We start from the raw sequence: 26171 nt of genomic DNA on the forward strand, positions 1-26171 counted from the left end.
TAAGAATAATTTCCCCCACTGTGGGATAATAAAGGATATTATAAATTCTATTCATTAAAAGTGAGCTAACGTTATCTTACTGCAGGGGTATCAAATTGATTCATCATAAACAGAAACCGGAATCAGCGGTACATCCTTGACTACAAGGCAGGGCGACTCGTGCTGTTAAATATCAGAAAAATGCGTTAAAGTTATCCTCTTACCGCTGTAAGCAGCTCAGAAACGCAAGAGTTTAACGCCACAACGCTCCGTGTTTGGAGCCGCGGGCTGCCGCTCCGAGTACCACGGGACTTCCGCATTCACCGCTCTCGTGCTGGAGAATTTCTTTTCATTGTGCGCGATGACGTAGCCGCCCACGCCAACAAAGATCAAAGTTATTTATGTCACAAAGACATTTTTCCATTCCGTTTTGGTGTCATTTCTAACTGACAGCCAAGCAGGAAGGTTCTCTTGTATTTCTCAAGGTCTTTTATTGTTTGAAAAATGGACTGCCGTCGATTTGTTAACATCAGGAAAGATTATACTGTCTATAGTGGTTTAAATGCCTACTACATTGAGAATATTATGTCAAAAGGACGTTTTGGACTAGTCGCCCGCTGTAAGAATGTTGAAAGTGATGAAATCGTGGCCTTAAAAGTCACTGAACGTTGCTCTCAGAACATTGGAGAGAAAGAATCAGATGTTTTGAGAAAGCTCAGAGAATTTGACCTGGACAAACTTAATGTCGTCAGATTGTATGAAAATTTTGAATACGAAAAACAGGTTTGCATGGTCTTTGAGAACCTGGACATTTCTTTAAATGACTATATAAAAATGAGAAATTATGCTCCTATGGATGTAAGTGATATCAGAGTGGTTGCTAAACAAATTCTTGTGGCCCTGGATTTCCTAAAAGGCATTGGTCTGACGCATAGAGATGTTAGACCTGATAATATTATGCTTGTGGATCGTGTATCACAGCCTCTCAGGGTAAAACTAATCGGTTTCCGTCTGGCTGAAGACACGTCTAAACTGAATGAGGATGTCAAACAGCCCGTTGGTTACAGAGCCCCTGAGGTTTTTCTCAAACTTGCGATGGACGAGGGTGTAGACATGTGGGGTCTTGGCTGTAGCTTGGCTTTTCTGTACATTGGCTACCATTTGTTTCCAACCCATTGTGAATATGAATGCATGAGGGTGATGGTGAGGATGTTCGGTAAGCCAGAGAAATATATACTGGACAGTGGAGGAGATGTAGAGTCATTTTTTTCGCTTGTCTCGCAAAATCCATCTTATTGGCTATTTAAAAGCCCACATGAATACACAAGACAAACAGGGAAGGAGGTTAGACCTCCTGTTGGAGTGTTTCAATTTGGCTTGAAATCTATGGATAGAATTCACCACACAATCTCACCCGATCCCTTTAAAAAAGACGATTGGCAGTTGTTCCTAAACCTCCTCAAGGATATGCTGCACATGACCCCCCCAAAAAGGATCACCCCCAATGAGGCATTAAAGCACGACTTCATTACCATGAACCATCTGTCTGGTGCCAGCGATAGTCCCTATGTAACTGCGTCCTTTGAGAAAATGGAATCCTGCTGTTTTACCTCCAAAGATGTTTCAGTGTTTTCCGGCAGTCAAAAAAAGTCAAAGTCACCGCCTTCAGACGAGCTCTCTGGTCAGAAGCAAGAAGTCCCAGGGAAATCATTTACTAGGACAACTTCTCCTGGCAATATTTCCGCTAAGACTGTTGTAGGAGAAACATATATAGCTTTAAGTTCGTGTGGTGCGACTACAAAGTCCCTAATCCTGGGTGAACTATGTGGTGAGAAACAAGAAGAACCAGTCAGACTAAACAGCAGGACCATCACTCCTGAGAGTGTTTCTAGAGTGAGTTTAGAAGGAGACGCAAGAGATAAACTTAAATATGTAACTCCTATTGGAGTAAGTGCAAAGTCCCCTGATTTGAGGCTTTTCTCTGGTCAAAACCAAGCAAAACCAATCAGTTTGAGCAGGACTGCTACACCTGAGAGGATTTCCAGTGAAAGTCTGAAAGCACACAAGGTTGATAGTTTTAAGTCTGTAGGTCAAGCAACACAAATCAGTTTGAAAAGCAAGACCATCACTTCTGGGACAGTTTCCAGTAGGACTTTAGAAGGAAACACAGAATCTAAACTTAAGTATGTAAGTCATGTTGGAGCGACTGCAGAGTCCCCTGTTTTGACCCATTTCCCTGGTCAGAAACAAGAAGAACCAGTCAGACTAAACAGCAGGACCATCACTCCTGAGAGTGTTTCTAGAGTGAGTTTAGAAGGAGACGCAAGAGATAAACTTAAATATGTAACTCCTAATGGAGCAAGTGCAAAGTCCCCTGATTTGAGGCCTATCTCTGGTCAAAACCAAGCAAAACCAATCAGTTCGAGCAGGACTGCTACACCTGAGAGGATTTCCAGTGAAAGTCTGAAAGCACACAAGGTTGATAGTTTTAAGTCTGTAGGTCAAGCAACACAAATCAGTTTGAGAAGCAAGACCATCACTTCTGGGACAGTTTCCAGTAGGACTTTAGAAGGAAACACAGAATCTAAACTTAAGTATGTAAGTCATGTTGGAGCGACTGCAGAGTCCCCTGTTTTGACCCATTTCCCTGGTCAGAAACAAGAAGAACCAGTCAGACTAAACAGCAGGACCATCACTCCTGAGAGTGTTTCTAGAGTGAGTTTAGAAGGAGACGCAAGAGATAAACTTAAATATGTAACTCCTAATGGAGCAAGTGCAAAGTCCCCTGATTTGAGGCCTATCTCTGGTCAAAACCAAGCAAAACCAATCAGTTCGAGCAGGATTGCTACACCTGAGAGGATTTCCAGTGAAAGTCTGAAAGCACACAAGGTTGATAGTTTTAAGTCTGTAGGTCAAGCAACACAAATCAGTTTGAGAAGCAAGACCATCACTTCTGGGACAGTTTCCAGTAGGACTTTAGAAGGAAACACAGAATCTAAACTTAAGTATGTAAGTCATTTTGGAGCGACTGCAGAGTCCCCTGTTTTGACCCATTTCCCTGGTCAGAAACAAGAAGAACCAGTCAGACTAAACAGCAGGACCATCACTCCTGAGAGTGTTTCTAGAGTGAGTTTAGAAGGAGACGCAATAGATAAACTTGAATATGTAACTCCTATTGGAGTAAGTGCAAAGTCCCCTGATTTGAGGCTTTTCTCTGGTCAAAACCAAGCAAAACCAATCAGTTTGAGCAGGACTGCTACACCTGAGAGGATTTCCAGTGAAAGTCTGAAAGCACACAAGGTTGATTGTTTTCAGTCTGTAGGTCAAGCAACACAAATCAGTTTGAAAAGCAAGACCATCACTTCTGGGACAGTTTCCAGTAGGACTTTAGAAGGAAACACAGAATCTAAACTTAAGTATGTAAGTCATGTTGGAGCGACTGCAGAGTCCCCTGTTTTGATCCATTTCCCTGGTCAGAAACAAGAAGAACCAGTCAGACTAAACAGCAGGACCATCACTCCTGAGAGTGTTTCTAGAGTGAGTTTAGAAGGAGACGCAATAGATAAACTTGAATATGTAACTCCTATTGGAGTAAGTGCAAAGTCCCCTGATTTGAGGCTTTTCTCTGGTCAAAACCAAGCAAAACCAATCAGTTTGAGCAGGACTGCTACACCTGAGAGGATTTCCAGTGAAAGTCTGAAAGCACACAAGGTTGATTGTTTTCAGTCTGTAGGTCAAGCAACACAAATCAGTTTGAAAAGCAAGACCATCACTTCTGGGACAGTTTCCAGTAGGACTTTAGAAGGAAACACAGAATCTAAACTTAAGTATGTAAGTCATGTTGGAGCGACTGCAGAGTCCCCTGTTTTGATCCATTTCCCTGGTCAGAAACAAGAAGAACCAGTCAGACTAAACAGCAGGACCATCACTCCTGAGAGTGTTTCTAGAGTGAGTTTAGAAGGAGACGCAAGAGATAAACTTAAATATGTAACTCCTAATGGAGCAAGTGCAAAGTCCCCTGATTTGAGGCCTTTCTCTGGTCAAAACCAAGCAAAACCAATCAGTTCGAGCAGGACTGCTACACCTGAGAGGATTTCCAGTGAAAGTCTGAAAGCACACAAGGTTGATAGTTTTAAGTCTGTAGGTCAAGCAACACAAATCAGTTTGAGAAGCAAGACCATCACTTCTGGGACAGTTTCCAGTGGGACTTTAGAAGGAAACACAGAATCTAAACTTAAGTATGTAAGTCATGTTGGAGCGACTGCAGAGTCCCCTGTTTTGACCCATTTCCCTGGTCAGAAACAAGAAGAACCAGTCAGACTAAACAGCAGGACCATCACTCCTGAGAGTGTTTCTAGAGTGAGTTTAGAAGGAGACGCAAGAGATAAACTTAAATATGTAACTCCTAATGGAGCAAGTGCAAAGTCCCCTGATTTGAGGCCTTTCTCTGGTCAAAACCAAGCAAAACCAATCAGTTCGAGCAGGACTGCTACACCTGAGAGGATTTTCAGTGAAAGTCTGAAAGCACACAAGGTTGATAGTTTTAAGTCTGTAGGTCAAGCAACACAAATCAGTTTGAGAAGCAAGACCATCACTTCTGGGACAGTTTCCAGTAGGACTTTAGAAGGAAACACAGAATCTAAACTTAAGTATGTAAGTCATGTTGGAGCGACTGCAGAGTCCCCTGTTTTGACCCATTTCCCTGGTCAGAAACAAGAAGAACCAGTCAGACTAAACAGCAGGACCATCACTCCTGAGAGTGTTTCTAGAGTGAGTTTAGAAGGAGACGCAAGAGATAAACTTAAATATGTAACTCCTAATGGAGTAAGTGCAAAGTCCCCTGATATGAGGCCTATCTCTGGTCAAAACCAAGCAAAACCAATCAGTTCGAGCAGGACTGCTACACCTGAGAGGATTTCCAGTGAAAGTCTGAAAGCACACAAGGTTGATAGTTTTAAGTCTGTAGGTCAAGCAACACAAATCAGTTTGAGAAGCAAGACCATCACTTCTGGGACAGTTTCCAGTAGGACTTTAGAAGAAAACACAGAATCTAAACTTAAGTATGTAAGTCATGTTGGAGCGACTGCAGAGTCCCCTGTTTTGACCCATTTCCCTGGTCAGAAACAAGAAGAACCAGTCAGACTAAACAGCAGGACCATCACTCCTGAGAGTGTTTCTAGAGTGAGTTTAGAAGGAGACGCAATAGATAAACTTGAATATGTAACTCCTAATGGAGCAAGTGCAAAGTCCCCTGATTTGAGGCCTTTCTCTGGTCAAAACCAAGCAAAACCAATCAGTTCGAGCAGGACTGCTACACCTGAGAGGATTTCCAGTGAAAGTCTGAAAGCACACAAGGTTGATTGTTTTAAGTCTGTCAATCCAGCTGGAGAAAGTTTAACCTATCCACTCTCAAAAGATATTTGTAATCAAATACAAGAAATACCGACCAGATCAAACAAAAAAACAGCCACTTTTCTCATTAATTCTCCTCCCACTAAAGCTGTAAAAACCAAAAATAACAATGAAGTTAAAACATTAAGTCCAGTCGGTACCGTTATACACAACAAGTTCCAAGTCTCAGCTGAAGTCTCTGTTAAGAAACCCACTGACATCAAACAATCAGACAACTTGGACAGAGCCAGACCTCCAACTTTTGTGACTGATCCTATCACAAAGAAAAAAACATTTGCTACAAGCTCAGAGAACGAAGCAGGTGGCTTTGTCGAGGTTAAAACAAAAAATACATGTTTTAGGAGGTTGAGGAGCTTTTTCTCAAGAATATTCTAACCTTTTAAGTGCTGATGTTCTGAGTTTCTGTAACACTGTCAGCATCTCTGCCACAACACAACCTCTTTCAGTATTTTAACCTCCTCTCTGTGTGAGGTTTATTCATAGGTTTGATCTGAATTATGAGTGAAGCCCAAACACACTCCAAGAAGTAATATTCAGATGTTTATATGTGGATAATTAAAAGAATTGCAGGAAATTGCAGAGGTTGGCTCCCAGCCAGGGTCTTTCTACAAACCTGGGATGTTCTTCCTGTGCAGGCAAAAGAAAAACATGAGTGCTTATTTTTTACCGCACCCCCACAACAAAATTATGCAGCATTACCATTCAATGTTATCTATGTTTGAGAACCAAAGTCTATCTTGAGAAACCTGGAAATGAGTTTAATAAAGTTAGCCTTAGAACTAACTACAAACAATCACAACGCAAGATCAGAAAAAACATTATTTTAATAAAGTAATATAAAGAATGATTTGCTAAATAAAAAACAAACTTCTGGATAATTAATTCTCAATGTTGTTTAATGAGCTGCCTTTATTTAGTTAAATAATATTTAAGGAAATATTATCTGGAATGGGAATCAACAACCTTCCTGTGCCACCCTGTAACTGTTTAGGATGATTATTGCAAAGACATCATGAGCATGTAGTCTGATGCTTGTATTAATTAATTATGTTCAGAGATGCATTTAATGCAGCCTCAAACGGATCACAGTGTTCTGGGTCCTATTTGTGCCGGTCCCAACCCCGGATTAATGCAGAGGAAGGGCGACCGGCCTAAATCTTTTGCCACATGTACGATACGTGGCAGAAATATTAGAAACCGTTTCGAACCCCCTCCCCCGCCCAATAAAGCACTTGAAAACATTTATTTATCGTTTACAGATTTATTGAACGACGTGTTAACAGTGGGTTTACATATTTAAACAGCAGCACATAGGCATTCAATGCAATAGTCCGTCCAACTGTGTTCATACAAACAAATATATTATATTTTCTCTGTCAATGCAACCAAAATAATATCCCGTGAAGTTTACAATCTCTCATGTATTGGGGGGTCCAATGTTGGACCCAAAGTTACGCCCTTGCCCACACATCTGTGAACAAAACATGAGCTTCAGTCTTTAGCTGTTGACTGCAGAAACATTACGGGGATGAATAAGCTGCTTTTTTTTAAACAAATGTTATTCTATAATAATACTTTATTATATTACAGCATAGAATTTATTCTGGACATCTGACTGTGCTTCGTACACATTGCTGTCAGCTCTGTTGTGCAACAGAGAAAACAAATGCAATCAGAGCCTGTTTGATTATTATCAAAATGCAGAAATTGAAGAGTAAGCAGTTGTGCTTTTGGAGTTTAAACAAATATCACTAATTTAATAGGACCTAGTTTATGTTTAGCGCTGCTTAGGTCTGTGTGGCGCATATGCAAGTACACCAACGTTAAGCAGCACTAACATTAGCCTTCTGTTATTCGGGGCATTCATTCCGAACGCTTGCAACGAGACCGCCATGTTGGCTGTTGACCTCCCCGTTCTTCTCATTTACGGCCCTATGCGCTGGGGGCGTGGCCACGGGTTGAGACGTTGAAGGGGCGTGGTTAATTAGCATATATTCTGAAGATTTACGTTTGAGATTTAGATTTAACATTTTAATTTTGATTTAAGATATACATTTAGATATAGATTTAAGATTTAGATTTAAGATATAGATTTAGATATAGGTTTAAGATTTAGATTTAAGATTTAGATATAGATTTAACATTTAGATTTAGATTTAAGATATATATTTAGATTTAAATGTAAGATTTAGATTTAGATTTAGATATAGATTTAGATATAGGTTTAAGATTTATATTTAAGATTTAGATATAGATTTAACATTTAGATTTAGATTTAAGATATATATTTAGATTTAAATGTAAGATTTAGATTTAGATTTAGATATAGATTTAAGATTTATATTTAGCATTTCCCAATAAATGCGAGAAAAATTCACTAAATGTACAGAAAGAGCGCTAAATAACCGAAATGTGCCAGTGAATATTTACATGTAGCACACCACATGCCTGTGACATCAAAATTTCATAATAAATCCAATATCATTTATGGAAAGGAAACATCGATAAAATATTTTAAAAAGTAAATTTATGTCACTGAAACGAACAGTTACTGAGATATATGGTCATAAATTTCACTAAAAAGGCATTTGCAGACTACTCCTTAGCGATTTTGTTGCGCTCTTCAGTGACATCACAGGGGAACCCCAATTGTAAACTGAGTGCTGCTACAACGTCAGCAACACAGACAGCAGTGAAGAATCAGATATTTCTTTGAATATATTTCACTCACCATCAGAGAGAGACGCAGCAGAGTCAGGAGAAGAAAGTCAGCGTTCATCAGATGGCTGGGGCGTGCGGACGGCCAACTAATTCAACCAGAGTCTATTGTTACCGGAGCAGGGCCTGAGTCACTATGCATGAATCATACCGCACCACCAGGAAACAGAACGAGCACAACATCAGGGTTTTAAAAATTACTCACTAAAGACAGACTAGATCTTGCTATATTAATAAATACACACATATATTTATACACGTGTATTAATTAGCAGTTGTTAACATTAGATAAATTAGATCAGTCACTGGGTCAACTACGGTATTAAAAACCGAGCAATTAAAAAGTAAATGCACCAAATTAAGCAACAAGTATAGCTTTGCTGCACTCAGAGAACTCACCCATTGTAGACCAAAACACACAAAAATATCTGGATGCATAAAACGAAAAATGAAGCAGTTTAATGGTTTAACTTACGCAGAATGAGTTGTTTTGGACTACCTACCGCATTTATCAATGGCTTTTATTGCGTGATCTGCCTATGGTTTTTGGAGCTCCTCCGGACTTCGCAGTGGACCGGACTAGAGCAGATAAAGTGAGCAAGCATGGGGCAGTAGCAGCGGACACAAGGGATGATTCAAGATCTAAAGACACTTCCTGGTGGTTCATTTTTATATTAGAATCTTTAGAGAAACATTTATTTAAATATATGCAATGCACGTGTAATTTATCTTATTTTAATAATAATAATAATGATAATTTTAGATCATTATTAATAATAATAAAAATAATAATTTCGGATTTTTAATTATTAACAAAACTGCTAATTTTTTAATTTACTTTTGCAACAAGGAAGTGTTCTTACCTGCTGAGCCTTGATCCGTTTAGCAACAGCAGCAAGAACCTTTTCTTTGGCTATATTTTCATATCAGATGCTCTGAACAGCGTGGCTTTAAACTCTGCTTCTACATTCTCCTTCATCTGTCAGATATCCTGACCTCAGACACAATTTCTCTGGTGAATTCAGAGGTTTCTTGTTAGAAGCAGTTTGCAGTCCTCTGATCACAGCTGGCTGTGCTTGCAAGGTAGGACTAGCCCATCTGTCCCTCATCAGTTTTGCAGCTCTGATCCCGGCAACTCTGATCCTCTTTCCTTCAGGAAAATAGTGCAGACTAACGGCTGCTGTTGTAGTTTTGCTGCCACCACCAGCTGCACTGCGTTTCACCATATTAACGCTGTTTTTAGTGCAACTTGATGCTCACACAATGAATGACGGGAGACTTCCCCTTTGACGTCATTTCCAGGCGACTTTGGACATGCAAAATTTAATGTTGAAATATGCTGGTTTTGTGTCACAATTGTCTTTTATCACGTCTTTAATCCTAATATGTCAATTACTGTCCAATTCCTTGAATATATAGTTTCCTTTCAATTTCTACATTTGTGGGAAAAGTGTGTCACAGGCACTTTATGAAAAGATTAAGAACTAGCAAAACCCCATAAGGCTGTATTTTATTTTGAAATACAAAGCGGAAGCTATCCTGGCCAGGTTGACAGGATGACACGGTGGCGGAAGTGTGGTGCAGAGGCGGTTTTTGGGAAAAATCAGAAGCTGTTTTGTTGAATTAAACAACTGAACGTGAATCTATCAAGTTAAAAGATAAGGACGATTATTAATGGTTAAGAAGCATAAATTGAGAAATGTAAGAGAAGATGTAGATGAAAGAGAAGTAAAGCCATGTTGGTTGTCTGCAAGTCGGCGTCTAGGGATCACACAAGATACCATCGGGAAATCCCGTGGATTAATTAAAGAAGTTGTGACGAGAAAAACGGCAGGAAGGCACGGCTGTGCTGTGAATGGGCCAGAGTGAGACAGTAGTACAGGTAATGAGAGCGACGGGAGTAGTGAAAATTCTGATAGTGAAAGGATGAGTCCAAAAAGAGGAAACTTTTCAGCGGAGGCAGGTAAAGGAAAGAAGGGAAGGGGGATAATAAACTGGGCTGAATCTGAAGAAGAAATGGAGCGGGAGATAAAGGAGTTTAAAGTAATTGTCAAATTAAGTGATGAAAAAGGACTGCAGTCAATTAATCCAGTTAAACTATCTACTATTCTGAAGAACGAAGTTGGGAAAATTGTGACTGCAAAAGTTCTAAGAGATGGAAATTTGATGATTATTTGTAACACAGAAGAACAAAGAGACAGAGCATAGGATGAAAGAAATAGGAAGGTGAAAAGTGTGAGCCACATAAAAGAAGGAGGAAAATGGCAAAAAGGAGTGATTTGGGGAATACCGGCTGATGTCTCAGTTGAAGAAATAAAATCAAATATCAGAGGAGGGAGAATTGAGGAGGTAAGAAGACTTCAGACTTTTAAAAATTGAGAAAAAAGGAATAGTGAAAGCATTTTGTCAGAATTTGGAGGAAAAACTTGTAGAAAAGGTATATTTAGGATACATGACCTATAATGTAAGAGAGGATGTCCCACGACCGTTGAGGTGCTTTAACTGCCAAAGATTTGGCCACACAGCTCAGACATGTAAGGGAAAAAGAAGGTGTGCACGATGTGGAGAAGATCATGAGTATGAACAGTGCAATAAAAGCAGACAACTGTTGAGAATTAAAATCATTTACTTTTATACTATTAGTTCAGTTCGCATGTGTGAACCATAAAACTGAGATTTAACATGTGTGAGCCTTAGGGAGAGAAATGTGTAGCTTGTTTCTGAGGTAGGTGCATTTTAACAGTTTTGCAGTTTAAGGTTCATTAAGATGGGTTGGAATGTAGAAACTGTGGGTCCCGCCCTTAGGCTGTCCATCATAGGTTAGTTCTGCCTGACTCCGCCCACCTACTAGGTTGGTTCATGCCTTTGCTGTCATGGTAACGCTCAGCACCTCCCTTCCTGAGTTTTAACACTGTTTAAGGGACAATAGAATTAAAAGGTTTGTAGTGATTGTTGCCTTAAAAACATGTTTGTTTGTATAATAATTAAGGATGTAGCATGACATTTAGATTTAGGTGTTTTACTATTAAAAGGTTAATGAAATAGTTTAACCTAGTTTGAAGAATTAGTTTTGCATACAGAATCATTGGTGATTTATTAGATTGAAAGTTTCCCCTGGTGCCATTAAGCTAACTGACAGTTCCAGACATGCCAATACTTTTCTGAGTCCTAATACTTTTTTGAGTGCAAAAACCTTTGAAAGTGTGAATACTTTTGTAAGATGTAAAAACTCTTTAGGGTGCTAATTGTTATACTACCAACAACACCAAGATAAAATGCAAAAGATTCATTTTACAGTGAAATAATTCCATATTTGGCTCAGATTGTGTGCATTCTTGATTTTCATCTTTGAGAGAAGTTAAATTTCAGCTCTGTGAAATGACCTTGACACAGAGATGCAGCTGCCTGAAAAACGTCTGCACACAGCAGAAACCTGTCTCTGCTGAGAGCTCTGATAAAGATTGTAACTCTACCTTGCATGTGTCAAACTAAGGGTCCGCGGGCCAAAACTGGCCCCCACAAGTGTAGTGATTCTCCAGAAGTAGAGCCTTTTAATATGGTGATTATTTGCTTGAATATTATTTTGTCAATCAATAAGCAGTTTTGTCTACATTCTGCCACAATCTGCCTTTTGAAAATGTTTTGAATCTTGCTCTTTATGTATAAAAAAAAAAGACAAATTGGCTAAAGTCTGCAGACACAAAATGAACCTGGATTGAAGCTCTAACTATGTTTATTTAATCTGAGATCCTCTCCAAATGCAACAGTATATGTCAGTCTACATGAGATACTAACAACTTCACCTACTGATATAATATAAAGATCTGATTGAATATGTGAAACAAACAATGATGAAAGTTTTTCAACAGGTGATGCTCATCCAGGAGGAAGACAGTGTTCCTATGCAGCTCATTCATTAACAATACATATTTCTCCTATAGGTGGAAGTTTTGCTGACTAATCATAGGCTGGATCTATGAAACATTATCACTGACCTGACAATGATAACATGACACCCAACAGACAACACCTCTAAGGTGGACCCACTAAGACCACCTTATTGATTCTTGGTGAATAAAAAAAAAGAATTGAAGCGTTCAAAACAGACCTAGTGGAAACAAAAGGGGTGATGAGGAAAATATGTGCATTTTAAGGAAAATCGAAGTCAAATTATGTTCAAATTTTTGCAAATAAAATTACTCTGACAGAGAAATAAGTAAGTAGTGTGTGAATGTGTGTGAATGGGAATGATTGATTTCATTGTAATGCATCTTTGAGAGACCGTAAAAGCTCTAATAAAGGTCTGATGTTCTGATGATCTTTGCCAAATGTATATCTTAATAAGGTTTCCAGAATCTTTTTCGAAAAATCATATAAAGATAGCAAAGGTTCTACCTGTATTGAAAATACTGATAACCATAAGAAAGCTAATAGATCCGTCTTCAATTTTTCATAATTCTTTTACAAACAGGTTATTTAAACTTTCATGTGGCCAAATGTCTGTGTTTGACTTTCTGTTTTTGTGAAATAAATGTCTGTTTCATGTTATGTAAAAATTAGAGTCCTCAACATTACCATAATAATATTAGGTCAGTTCTCTATGGTAAAACAAAAAGATTTTAACAGATGTTTAGACTTTTTCCAGTCAGGTTCAAAATGATTGAATTACACTCAAACTTAACATAAGAGGAAATTAACCTTAACAGAATTACTGAACTGGACTGAAATAGAGAAAACTTGAATTAATTGAAACAAACTTTAGTTACTTGAACTAAATACAAAGCTGACTGAAACTGTATGTTGTATCTATAAAACTGGGTGAGACAAACTAAGATTATAAGATATAATATGCCCTTCATTTTTTGTGTTCATCAGTGAGTGAGTTTTTATTTTTATTTTTAATAAGAACTAAATCAAGCATTATTTAAATTAATAGCAATTACCAAAAATAGTTATCTCATTTTTAAATGTAATAAGGACAGCAGCTACAGTGACACATGGGGAAGACCCATGTGTCAAAAGAGGGAATATGTTACATCTGGTAAAGCATTAATGCTACACTATAAATTTTTCTGACTATGCAAAGAATTTTTGCAGATCATGCATAATTTGTTGCAAACCCAGGGGAAGAAGTATTGCCTAGTGGTAATAGATGAACCTAGTGACACATTTCTTCCCCACATATGGTATCCCACAGATTATAAGGTCAGATAATGGAACTCATTTTGTAAATAAACTAATAGAACTAAGTTCTAAATTATTAGGGGTTCAGTTAAAGATTAAGGAAAACAATAGCTCAGGAGGCAGAGAAAAAGAAAAGAGGAGAAAGAGCAGCTACAGAATCAGCTCCTTAAATTGCAGCTGCAAGAGGCCAAAGAGAAAATTAAATAAGAGAAAAAATGATATAACTGAAAAGGTAATGTTAGCTGCAGCTCAACCTGTTCCTCCAGCAGCACACAACCCTATGTCTATGACTGATCTGTGGCAAGGAGGGAGTTACTCCCTCTTGCACCCTATTTATTTTAATAATTACAGGTACAGTGTCCCTGGTCGTGGAGGCGGATGGCATGTTGGTGGTTGGCTGGTCGTGGTGTATGGTGTGGAGCACCCAGAGGAAGGGGTGGAGCCAGCAGGGCACTGGGAGATGTGTGCTACAACTGTGCAGCGTGGGCACAGCAGATCCCACGTTGCCTGCAAAGGTGGGAGAGAACTGTCTGAATTTTTGAGTGGACACTGGAGCTACTTATTCCACCATAACACAGCAACCTCCTAAACCACTGCTCTCTGCCAAGACTGTTTCTGTGATGGGCTTCTCAGGATAAATTCTTCCTGTTCAGATTGGGACTCAGAGAGTAACTCACCCTTTTGTGTGTTCACCCAGCACACCTGCTAATTTGCTGGGCAGAGACTTATTAGTGAAGCTGGGAGCATCAGTGCTGTGTGGTACTGATGGGTTAACGGTAACTTTTCCAGATGGTTCCTCTTTGGCATGTGGACAAATGCTTCAGCATGGACAATATTTTTACTGCCAGTTGCAGAGGCATATGCTGACATCTACTGGAGACTGCTGACCGAACCTCCAAGCAGCATCTTCTCTGTGTATCAGCTGTGGAAACCCTGGATTGAAAGTCTCTGCCCCTGCACCTCTCTGCCTGACCCGCCCCATGTCACTCTGTTCTACGACCGTTGTCACACTGAATGGTACCAGATTTGTTTAATAAAACAGTAGAAGGTAGGACATGGTTTATTTCATCCAAAAATGTTTATGTGGCTCTTGAGGGTGTGGCTGCAACAGTTGATTTAACACCTGACCAAGCAGAATAGTATTTACTGTCAGATGAAGCTGTTCCTCATTTTTCTCTTTCTTTGCATCTTGAGTATCAAGCTAAGGAATTGAGAGGAGTGGTAAAGCACTCTCTGGCAGCTGGGGACTGGCAGGACACCTCAGTCACCAACTTAATTTTGGGTACAGAGTTCTCAAAACAGGTTCCAGAGAAACCAACCGAGGGACCTCAGCCAACCACGTCCGAAGCTGAGTGGATCCTGCTGAAGGTGATCAAAAGGAAGTGGTCAGAGCCCAGGTGGACGGGTCCATTCCAGGTCACAGAGAGAACCTCACATGCGGTGAAGGTCAAGGGCAACACAAGGGAGACACATGGTATCATTGGAGCCAGTGTGCAGCAGCAGAGGCACCACAGAGATTGCTGCCAGAGGTCCAGCAGAACCTGAGGGACAACACCAGCACACCAGAAGACCTTTCTCACCCAATTCAAGGGGCAGAATAATCCCCTAGGGTGAGAAAGCGTTCATTTACACCTAAAGGTTAGTCTACACCTTAGGTGCACCGTCAGATCAGTGGTTCCACCAATAGGGGCAGAATAATCCCCTGGTGAGACCACTTAGCTCCAGGTCAGTCTACACCTGTGAGTGAAGACCAGGACATCACATAGAAGAGGCGGATGTGATTGAGCTTTCCTCTCTTTCACTGGTGGTCGTAGCTGCTCTCCCACCGAGAACTGAACTGAACACTCTGAACTTTTACAAAAATAATAATAAAAAGGTCTTTTGTGTTTCACCATATCGTTAATCCTCATCTTCCTTTGCAGGTACCTTCGAAACGAATGGGAGGTGAAAATCTAGGACCCAGGCCCCTTAAGGGTTGGGTCATGGTAGGTATACGTGTTTTATCATTTTTCATTGTCACATTGATTCTAGGTTTGTATTGTGAACTTCCTTTCCGAGCATGCTCCAGTCATCCAGACAATAAAGTATCAAAACGCAGCGCTCCACCCATTGCCAACAAAACCAGGGCTGGCCCTTTTACCGCTCTACGGAGAAATGGCACATACACTTGCTTTAACTTCACTTCCAAAACCCCGCAGGTGAATGTTGGGGAAATTTCTCGCGATTGGTGCAACTCCATGGTGTCAGGCTCAGTGATAGGTCCTTGGGCAAGATCAGGACTTTATTATTATTGTGGAGGACACCGCCTTCTGACTAGGATCCAAAATAATACTATGCCATGGTTAGGTTGCAGGCACCTCTCCTCTTGTTAGGAAAATACCTTAAGTACCGTATCTTCCTTCAACACACGCCCAAAGCACAGCTTTATCTAGGAGAAGGCGTAGACATATCATAAAATGGAGCGCAAACACCTTTGACTTAAGCAAAGACTCACCCACTTACATTGATGCAATAGGAGTTCCTCAAGGCGTACCTAATGAATATAAATTAGCGGATCAAGTCTCAGCAGGCTTTGAAAACATCCCCATTATAACAGCTTTGTTCCCTGTTACTCCCAATAAAAACGTAGACCGCATCAACTACATCCATTACAATGTTTTACGTCTAGCTAACTTAACAAGGGATGCGGTAGAAGGCCTGTCTGAACAATTGGCACCAACCTCCCTCAAGGCTGTGCAAAACCGAATGGCATTAGATATGTTGTTGGCAGAAAAAGGGGGCGTCTGTTCGATGTTTGGGGATATGTGTTGCACTTTTATTCCCAACAACACTGCACCTGATGGTTCCGTCTCAAAAGCTTTAGAAGGGTTAAAAACACTTTCAGCCACTATGCATGAGCACTCAGGACTAGACAATCCGTTAAAAGACTGGATGACGAGCATGTTTGGACATTTGAAAGGGTTGATTATGTCATTGTTTATTTCCATTGCTGTTTTTGTAGCTATTATGGTTACCTGTGGATGCTAAACGAGGAGGACGAAGATTAACCCGTAAGTGTAAATTACAGGGCGTCTGATATGTATTACTGTCTAGGGAGCAGAAGGATGGTAAAATATTATATTGGCATATTTGGACAGACTATGGAATAAAGCACGGATCGACACCCCCCAGTTAGAGGGGTCACGACTCCCTGTCAAGATTTAGAAGGTTGTAAGCATCCTTGGGACTACAAAGGCCCGACAGGCAATAGTCCCTGGGCACATGGCGTGGCATTGGAGGCAGGGTCAAAAAGCATAATGACAAACATTTCCTTCTGCTCCACAGGTTGTAATGACTGTTAAAATCTTTTATTTAGCATCTCCAAGTAGTGGTGAAGTCACATAGGTGACTTCAAAAGGGGGAAATTGTGGAGATATATTATGTGTGTGCATTATTATGTTCATAAACAGTGTGGGAAATAAAATGTATAACCTGTGTTAGTATAAGACATTGTGCCTTGTTGCACAAACTTGGCCTTGAGTGTGGTGAAGCAGAAAAAATACTGAAGAACTGTAGCGGTTGGGAGAGGATGTGAAAAAGATTAACTGGCCAAGCACTCCCTTCTCATATCAGCAGAAAAGCAGAGTGCAGGTGCTGGGAGACAGGAACATGTCCTAATATGGTAGGCAGGAAAATGTGTGTACGTAACCATATGTGTGAAAAAACTGTAAACAGGGGCTGTTCATTTTCATGTTCTTTAATAAAAGCCATGTGCCCAGTGAGAAGCTCTGAAGTCGTCTCGGTGTGTGGTCAGATCACATGACAGAGAGCTTCCCCTGGCCAGGTACTTGAATAACATACAGCTGTCTCCGTGTGATTTATTCTAATGTCTTGTGAATTCTTTCAGCTTACGGTGAATAAACGAACACGCAGAACATCCCTTGGGGGTTGCTTCAACAGAAGTCACAGGGTCACAGCAGGCTTCAGGCTGGAGCAAGGGTCAACCTCAGGTCAGGATGTTCACCAGCAGCTTTCCGAATGACATGCAGAATTTGCTTTCATCCGAAAAAAGTACTTTGGACCACTGAGCAACAGTCCAGTGCTGCTTCTCTGTAGCCCAGGTCTGGGGAATGCGGCACCTGTAGCCCATTTCCTGCACACGCCTGTGCACGGTGGCTCTGGATGTTTCTACTCCAGACTCAGTCCACTGCTTCCGCAGGTCCCCCAAGGTCTGGAATCGGCCCTTCTCCACAATCTTCCTCAGGGTCCGGTCACCTCTTCTCGTTGTGCAGCGTTTTCTGCCACATTTTTTCCTTCCCACAGACTTCCCACTGAGGTGCCTTGATACAGCACTCTGGGAACAGCCTATTCGTTCAGAAATTTCTTTCTTTGTCTTACCCTCTTGCTTGAGGGTGTCAATAGTGGCCTTCTGGACAGCAGTCAGGTCGGCAGTCTTACCCATGATTGGGGTTTTGAGTGATGAACCAGGCTGGGAGTTTTAAAGGCCTCAGGAATCTTTTGCAGGTGTTTAGAGTTAACTCGTTGATTCAGATGATTAGGTTCATAGCTCGTTTAGAGACCCTTTTAATGATATGCTAATTTTGTGAGATAGGAATTTTGGGTTTTCATGAGCTGTATGCCAAAATCATCCGTATTTAGACAATAAAATACCTGAAATATTTCAGTTAGTGTGCAATGAATCTAAAATATATGAATGTTAAATTTTCATCATGACATTATGGAAAATAATGAACTTCATCACAATATGCTAATTTTTTGAGAAGGACCTGTATATGGTCTTGATTCTACACTGGAATGCATGAAGTCTAATATCTAATGGTCAGGAATTAAAGCACTTTATTAATAAGTTAGTTGATGCCCCAGATGTGATATGGATACAAGAGACTTGGTTAAAACCCCAATTAGAGTTTAGAATTGTAAATTATATCATTATAAGATTTCATTTCCTTCTCATAGAAAGTATTCCTGGATCAGTGCTTCTTTGTTCTCTTTGTGTCTCTGCTCTGTTCTCTCAAACCCCCAGTCGGTCGTGGCAGATGGCAACTCACACTGAGCCTGGTTTTGCTGGAGGTTTCTTCCTGTTAAAAGGGAGTTTTTCCTCTCCACTGTCGCTACATGCATGCTCAGTATGAGGGATGGTTGCAAAGTCAACACCAGTGACTGTCCACTGTCTCTACATACTCATCCGGGAGGAGGGAATGCTGAAAGTCACTGACTGGATGCAATCTGCTGGGTTTCCTTAGATAAAAAAACGTTTTATCCAATTTGAATAAAAAGCTAACTCCGACTGCACTGTTCAATTGTTAGGATTAATAGGAATGTTTGTACCTGACTGTTGTGAAGTGCCTTGAGACGACATGTGTTGTGAATTGGCGCTATATAAATAAACTGAATTGAACTGAATTGAATTGAATAAGATGTGATCAGGAGAAAGGTAATGGTGGCTGTGCCACTTTTATGAAGGAGAACTTGCCCTATAGAGTGATTAAGAGAGGAAAGGAAGATGAATTTGTAGCAGTGGAGATTTTGATTAATGCACAACCATTTGTAATAATAAATTATTATAATCCATGTGAAAGATTAGATCTAAACAAACTGAAGGGAATTCAGGGACAGAAAATAAATTAAATGATTTGGTGTGGGGATTTTAATGCTCATAGCAATTTATGGAATGGACAAAGAACAGATATAAATGGGGACATAATAGAACAACTTTTGGAAGACAATCACTTGGTGTGTATGAATGACGGGAGAGGGACAGGAATAGATGTTCACACAGGAAACTACTCGGGAATAGATATTTAACTCTAGTATCAAGAGATTTAGCTGGAATATGTGAGTGGGAGATAGTGGAGGAAACAACAATTGGTAGTGATCACTTTCCAATTTTGTATAGGATCCATAAATTCTAGAATTGCGCCGCTCAAGGTGACAGCAGGTTGGAGTAGCTCTGTTACTTTTGATTCTGATTTATTCTTTTTTGGGAACTATTCCTCTTGTGGTGGATACAGTTGATTTTTTTTTTGGACTACTGTCCACTCCGGTGACGGATGCTGTGCAGCTTGGAGGATTTTTCTTGATACTTTCTATTTTTGGACATTTGTTATGATGTATTGCCATGGCAATGGGGTTGTTTCTTACAACTGGGAGCAGCTGATTAATATCTCAAAAGCTCAAATAATACTTCAACTACAACCCCAAATCCCTGATGAGTTGAAAAGGAGACGCCGTGGATGCAGAGCAGGAGCTAAGAGAAGAGAGAGAAGGAGGAAGTTCAAACCATCTCTTCCGTCGATCATGATGGGCAATGTGAGATCGTTGGGAAACAAGTTGGATGAACTCCAAGCCCTACAAAGGACCCAGCCAGAGTACCGGGCAGTATCATGTGTTTTACTGAGACATGGCTGCAGGATCATATCCCCGACTCCAGCGTCTCTCTGCCGGGCTTTTTAACCATACGAGCAGACAGAGACTTAAAGAGGAGCGGCAAATGTAAAGGAGGTGGAATGGCAGTATTTGTGAACAACAGATGGTGTCATCCAGAACATGTTACTGTGAAGTGTCGTCTCTGCAGTCCAGATATTGAACTGTTGGCAGTAAGTTTTCGTCCATATTATTTACCCAGAGAGTTCACCAGTGTTATTTTGGCAACAGTTTACGTTCCACCTTCCACTGTTGCCGACACTGCATGTGATGCCATCAGCTCAGTTGTTGCTAAGCTACAGACACAAAACCCCAATGCTTTTGTGGCAATTTCTGGTGATTTTAACCATGCTTCACTCTCTGCTACACTTCCAACGTTTCAACAGTTTGTCAGCTGCTCTACCAGAGAAAACAAAACATTGGATTTGTTTTATGCAAATGTCAAGGACTCATACATCTCTACAGCAAGACCTCCGCTAGGCAAATCAGATCACAATCTTGTTTTTCTCTGCTCGAAATATAAGCCCCTTGTTCAGAGGCAACCTGTAATAAAGAGGACTGTGAGAAAATGGTCACAGGAAGCTGAAGAAGCTCTGCAAGGTTGCTTAGAGGCTACAGACTGGGACGCACTGTGCCAGCCACATGGAGAGGACATCAATGCCATGACTGAGTGCGTAACCGACTATATAAACTTCTGTGTGGATAACATCATCCCCACCAGAACCATGAGATGCTTCCCCAATAACAAACCCTGGATCACCAGTGGCCTGAAGGACCTGCTTAACAAGAAAAAAAAGAGCCTTCAGAGAGGGAGACAGAGAATTATTGAGGAGTTTACAGAAGCAACTTAAAGTCACGATAAGAGACAGCAAGGAGGTGTACAAGAAGAAGCTGGAGAGCAAGCTCCAGCAAAACAATATCAGAGATGTGTGGACAGGGAATAAGAAGATCACAGGCTTCAAGCAGAAGGATGATCAGACTGATGGACGTCTGGACAGAGCCAATGAACTGAACGTATTCTTCAATAGGTTCTGTTCAGAAAGAAGCTCAGCATCCTCCTCTCCTGCTCACAGCCAAACAGACATCCCACCCTCCTTTGACCCACAGGACCCACAGCTGTCCAGTAACACCTCACATTTTTTATCTTCCACCTCAGCCCTAGACCCTTCTACATGTTTGCCATCAACCATATCAGAAGATGCTGATGCTTCCTTTGCTTCCCCCTTCCACCTGTGTGTCTCAAGAAGTCAGGTGAAGAGACAACTGGAGAGACTGAATAGGAATAAGGCTGTAGGTCCAGATCATGTCAGCCCTAGAGTCTTGAAGGCCTGTGCAGAGCAGCTCTGTGGGATTCTGCAGCACCTCTTCAACCTTAGCCTGGCCCAGAAGAAGGTTCCGGTGTTGTGGAAGACCTCCTGTCTTGTTCCGGTACCAAAGAAAACTCACCCATCCGTCCTCAATGACTATACAGGTCCTTCTCAAAATATTAGCATATTGTGATAAAGTTCATAATTTTCCATAATGTAATGATGAAAATTTAACATTCATATATTTTAGATTCATGGCACACTAACTGAAATATTTCAGGTGTTTTATTGTCTTAATACGGATGATTTTGGCATACAGCTCATGAAAACCCAAAATTCCTATCTCACAAAATTAGCATATCATTAAAAGGATCTCTAAACGAGCTATGAACCTAATCATCTGAATCAACGAGTTAACTCTAAACACCTGCAAAAGATTCCTGAGGCCTTTAAAACTCCCAGCCTGGTTCATCACTCAAAACCCCAATCATGGGTAAGACTGCCGACCTGACTGCTGTCCAGAAGGCCACTATTGACACCCTCAAGCAAGAGGGTAAGACACAGAAAGAAATTTCTGAACGAATAGGCTGTTCCTCAGGCACCTCAGTGGGAAGTCTGTGGGAAGGAAAAAGTGTATCAGAAAACGCTGCACAACGAGAAGAGGTGACCGGACCCTGAAGAAGATTGTGGAGAAGGGCCGATTCCAGACCTTGGGGGACCTGCGGAAGCAGTGGACTGAGTCTGGAGTAGAAACATCCAGAGCCACCGTGCACAGGCGTGTGCAGGAAATGGGCTACAGGTGCCACATTCCCCAGGTCAAGCCACTTTTGAACCAAAAACAGCGGCAGAAGCGCCTGACCTGGGCTACAGAGAAGCAGCACTGGACTGTTGCTCAGTGGTCCAAAGTACTTTTTTTGGATGAAAGCAAATTCTGCATGTCATTCGGAAATCAAGGTGCCAGAGTCTGGAGGAAGACTGGGGAGAAGGAAATGCCAAAATGCCAGAAGTCCAGTGTCAAGTACCCACAGTCAGTGATGGTCTGGGGTGCCGTGTCAGCTGCTGGTGTTGGTCCACTGTGTTTTATCAAGGGCAGGGTCAATGCAGCTAGCTATCAGGAGATTTTGGAGCACTTCATGCTTCCATCTGCTGAAAAGCTTTATGGAGATGAAGATTTCATTTTTCAGCACGACCTGGCCCCTGCTCACAGTGCCAAAACCACTGGTAAATGGTTTACTGACCATGGTATCACTGTGCTCAATTGGCCTGCCAACTCTCCTGACCTGAACCCCATAGAGAATGTGTGGGATATTGTGAAGAGAACGTTGAGAGACTCAAGACTCCACACTCTGGATGAGCTAAAGGCCGCTATCGAAGCATCCTGGGCCTCCATAAGACCTTTTATTGGTTGGATGAAATATGCTAATTTTGTGAGATAGGAATTTTGGGTTTTCATGAGCTGTATGCCAAAATCCTCCGTATTAAGACAATAAAAGACCTGAAATATTTCAGTTAGTGTGCAATGAATCTAAAATACCGTATTTTCCGCACTATAAGGCGCACCGGATTATAAGGCGCACCTTCAATGAATGGTCTATTTTAGAACTTTTTTCATATATAGGGCGCACCGGATTATAAAGCGCATAGAATAGAAGCTACTGCAGTCAAACGTTTGACTGGGGTTGCGTTATGCATCCACTAGATGGAGCTGTGCTAAAGAGAATGTCAACAAAACAGTCAGTCAAACTTTATTAATACACTACAAACCAGCGTTCTGATAACTCCATTCACTCTCATGGTAAGGTCTCCTCTACATAGAATTCTATTGAATAGAGCCAACCGCACGTTAGGAATGCATTGGAGTCTATGAAGTTGAAGTTGAAATCAAACGTTAGTTAAAACGTGAAAGGGAACTTTTCCCTGATTCAGTAAACACGTAAAACAAACAGTTTGATGCACTAAATCAAACGTTAGTACTGTTAACCTTTCCTGTTTCTGTCCCCTGACCGTAGTCTGATGACACAGGGGAGACGCTTTCTCCGGGGCCGAAGTTACTAGTTTCCTCGGGGTTAACTCCCTCACTCATACGTTGCTGAGTTGAGCATGAAGAAACAGCATCAAAATACTGAGTTGTTGACGAGATTCGGGGTTCTTTTTAATGACTTTGCAGCATGTAAAAACACAGGGCTTACAGACTCATACACCGCTGCTCCGGTCGCCGTCTCTACCCACCCCACACACACAATAATACCGACGTCACTCCTTCACTCTTGATTCTCAGCTACGGCAGCACACAGCGCCACCTCTGTCCGGAGGAGTAATGTCAACATCTTCCATACACACACACGAAACATACACCCCACACACTGAGCTTCTAATCACATATAGTTCAGGCAATTCCTGCAACAGTACATTCAAACCTTATACACACACAAGTGGTGTTGGACTAGGAGTAAGCACAGTACAGGTGTTTACCGCTATTACTTCGGCGACGCCCCTGACTACGGTAGCCGTAATGCTGCAAGCGGTGCGGCTACCAGTCGTACTGAAACATTTTGACAGAGCGCCGTGTACAACCAGTATGGATCAACCAATTAACCAATTGATCCATATATAAGGCGCTCCGGATTACAAGACGCACTGTCATTTTTTGAGAAAATTAATGGTTTTTAAGTGCGCCTTATAGTGCGGAAAATACGGTATATGAAAGTTAAATTTTCATCATGACATTATGGAAAATAATTAACTTTATCACAATATGCTAATATTTTGAGAAGGACCTGTAGACCTGTTGCCCTGACATCTCACATCATGAAGGTCCTAGAGAGACTCTTGTTGGCCCACCTGAGTAAGCAAACAGTAAACCATCAGGACCCCCTTCAGTTTGCTTATCGCTGTGGAGTTGGAGTTGAAGATGCCATCATACACCTGCTTCAACAAACCCACTGTCATCTGGACAAAGCCAGCAGCACTGTGAGGATCATGTTCTTTGATTTCTCCAGTGCATTTAACACAATTCAACCTGATTTGCTTTGTCCGAAACTCCAGAAGACTCAGGTGGAGGCCTCAACAATCTCCTGGATTAAAGACTACCTGACAAACAGACCACAGTTTGTGAGACTGAAGGGTTGTGAGTCTAACCAGGTAGTCAGCAGCACAGGAGCACCACAGGGCACTGTACTCTCACCATTCATTTTCACTCTGTACACCTCAGACTTCCAGTACAAGATAGACTCCTGTCATCTGCAGAAATACTCGGATGATTCTGCAGTCGTGGGGTGGATCAGAGATGGACAAGAAGCTGAGTACAGGATGGTGGTGGACCGCTTTGTGGCATGGTGTGGAAACAATCATCTCATGTTGAACGTGACTAAAACAAAGGAGATGATTGTAGATTTTAAGAGAAACAGGAATAAGTCAAAAACTATTTCCATCATGGGAGAAGACGTGGAGGTGGTGGAGGAGTATAAATACCTCGGTGTTCACCTGGACAACAGACTAGAGTGGAGATGCAACTGTGAAGCCATCTACAAGAAGGGACAGAGCAGACTGTACTTCTTGAGGAAGCTTAGGTCCTTTGGTGTTTGCAGCAAGATGCTGCATATCTTCTATAAGTCTGTTGTGGAAAGTGTGATCTCTTCTACCATCATCTCCTGGGGAAGCAGCATCAGAACCAGGGACTTAAAAAAGCTCAACAAGCTGATAAAAAAGGCTGGCTCTGTTCTGGTGACTCCTCTAGAACCTCTGGAGATCATTGTGGAAAGACGGATTCTTCATAAAATGAAGAACATTATGGAGAACCCTGAGCATCCTCTTCATGAGACTGTCCTACAACAACAGAGTGTCTTCAGTCAGAGGCTTCTTCAGATCTGCTGTAAGACGGAGCGCTACAGGAGATCCTTCCTGCCCACAGCCATCAGCATCTACAACGGCTCTTTGAAGAAACCTACATAATATGAGCTATAACAACATTTAATTTCCCTTTGGGATTAATAAAGTATTTTTGAATTGAATTGAATTGAATACTAATAAAGAGATAGAAGTGGAGGAAAGGCAGGGAAGATGGGTATTTGACAAAACTAAATGGGGTATTTTTAAATATTTATGTGACCGACAAAGTGAGGAAGTTAATTTAAATTTAGATGTAGAGGATGTTGAAGGAAAAAGTAGGGAAATTATACTAAGGGCAGCAAAATTGACAATCCCTATGACTAAGGGTAAGCTAAAAAAGAGAGCAGTACCATGATGGACACAAGAGTGGGATGAAGCTGTAAAAGAAAGGAATCGATCTTTTAGAATATTAAGGAAAACACATAATTTTGAAAATTTAATTAAGTATAAAAGAGCTCAGGCGCAAGTCAGAAAAGTTATTAAAAAAGCAAAGAAGGATAAATGGAGGAATTTTTGTGAAACAATAGGAAGAACAACACCTATAAATAATGTATGGAGAATGATTAAGAAAATCAGAGGTAATAGACAAGAGAGAACATATTCAATTTTAAAATAGGAACAAGAGACGGCTATAACAAATGTGAAGAAAGTACAGATAATGGCAAACACATTTGCAAAGATTCATAGTTCAGATTATTGAACAGAACAAGGGAAAAATAGGAGGGAACAGACAAGGGAAGAGAACGCTATAATCTTAGATAATCAAACAAACATAGGTAATATTATGGATACTCAATTTACCACACAAGAAAGGAAGAGAGCAATATCAAAATCAGGATTAACAGCACCAGGAAAAGATCAGATATGCTATATTATGTTAAAGCACTTAGGAAACCAAATCGAAGATAAACTTTTAGGCTTGTTTAATAAAATATGGGAAGAAGGAAAGCTACCTATTAATTGGAAGGAGGCAATTATTATTCCAATTATCAAACCAGGAAAGGACCCAACAAATCCTTCAAATTATAGACCCATTGCACTAACATCATGTTTAGGTAAGAGTATGGATAGAATGATAACTGAAAAGATTACATATTATGTAGAAAGTAGAGGATTACTGTCAGCACATCAACGTGGGTTTAGAAAAGGAAGAGGTACTGTCATGGGTTTGTGAAGGACCCCAGAATGCAGACTAGCAGGCAGCATGATGGTAAGTGGAAAAAATATTTAATAACAAAAACCTCACTCACTAGGAGGCAG

The 26171-nt window shown here is 40.9% G+C and overlaps 2 protein-coding genes across 2 annotated transcripts in view; one reads left to right on the forward strand and one right to left on the reverse strand.

Annotated features, from left to right (window-relative positions):
- Positions 1-229, reverse strand: part of mlsl (malate synthase-like) — a 95771-nt gene extending 95542 nt beyond the window's left edge. Inside the window, exon 1 of the mRNA XM_047353179.1 lies at positions 204-229. The gene's annotated coding sequence lies outside the window, so the exon portion shown is untranslated. The remainder of the gene's footprint in view (positions 1-203) is intronic.
- Positions 230-350: 121 nt separating this feature from the next.
- Positions 351-7298, forward strand: LOC124860156. The gene is made up of 2 exons (XM_047353176.1): positions 351-4923; positions 5335-7298. Exons 1-2 carry the CDS (start codon positions 484-486, stop codon positions 5764-5766), a joined length of 4872 nt encoding a protein of 1623 aa, XP_047209132.1. The 5' UTR covers positions 351-483; the 3' UTR covers positions 5767-7298.
- Positions 7299-26171: the final 18873 nt, after the last annotated feature.

The sequence above is a fragment of the Girardinichthys multiradiatus genome, chromosome 23 (genome assembly GCF_021462225.1).
Source record: "Girardinichthys multiradiatus isolate DD_20200921_A chromosome 23, DD_fGirMul_XY1, whole genome shotgun sequence".
Taxonomy (NCBI): domain Eukaryota; kingdom Metazoa; phylum Chordata; class Actinopteri; order Cyprinodontiformes; family Goodeidae; genus Girardinichthys; species Girardinichthys multiradiatus.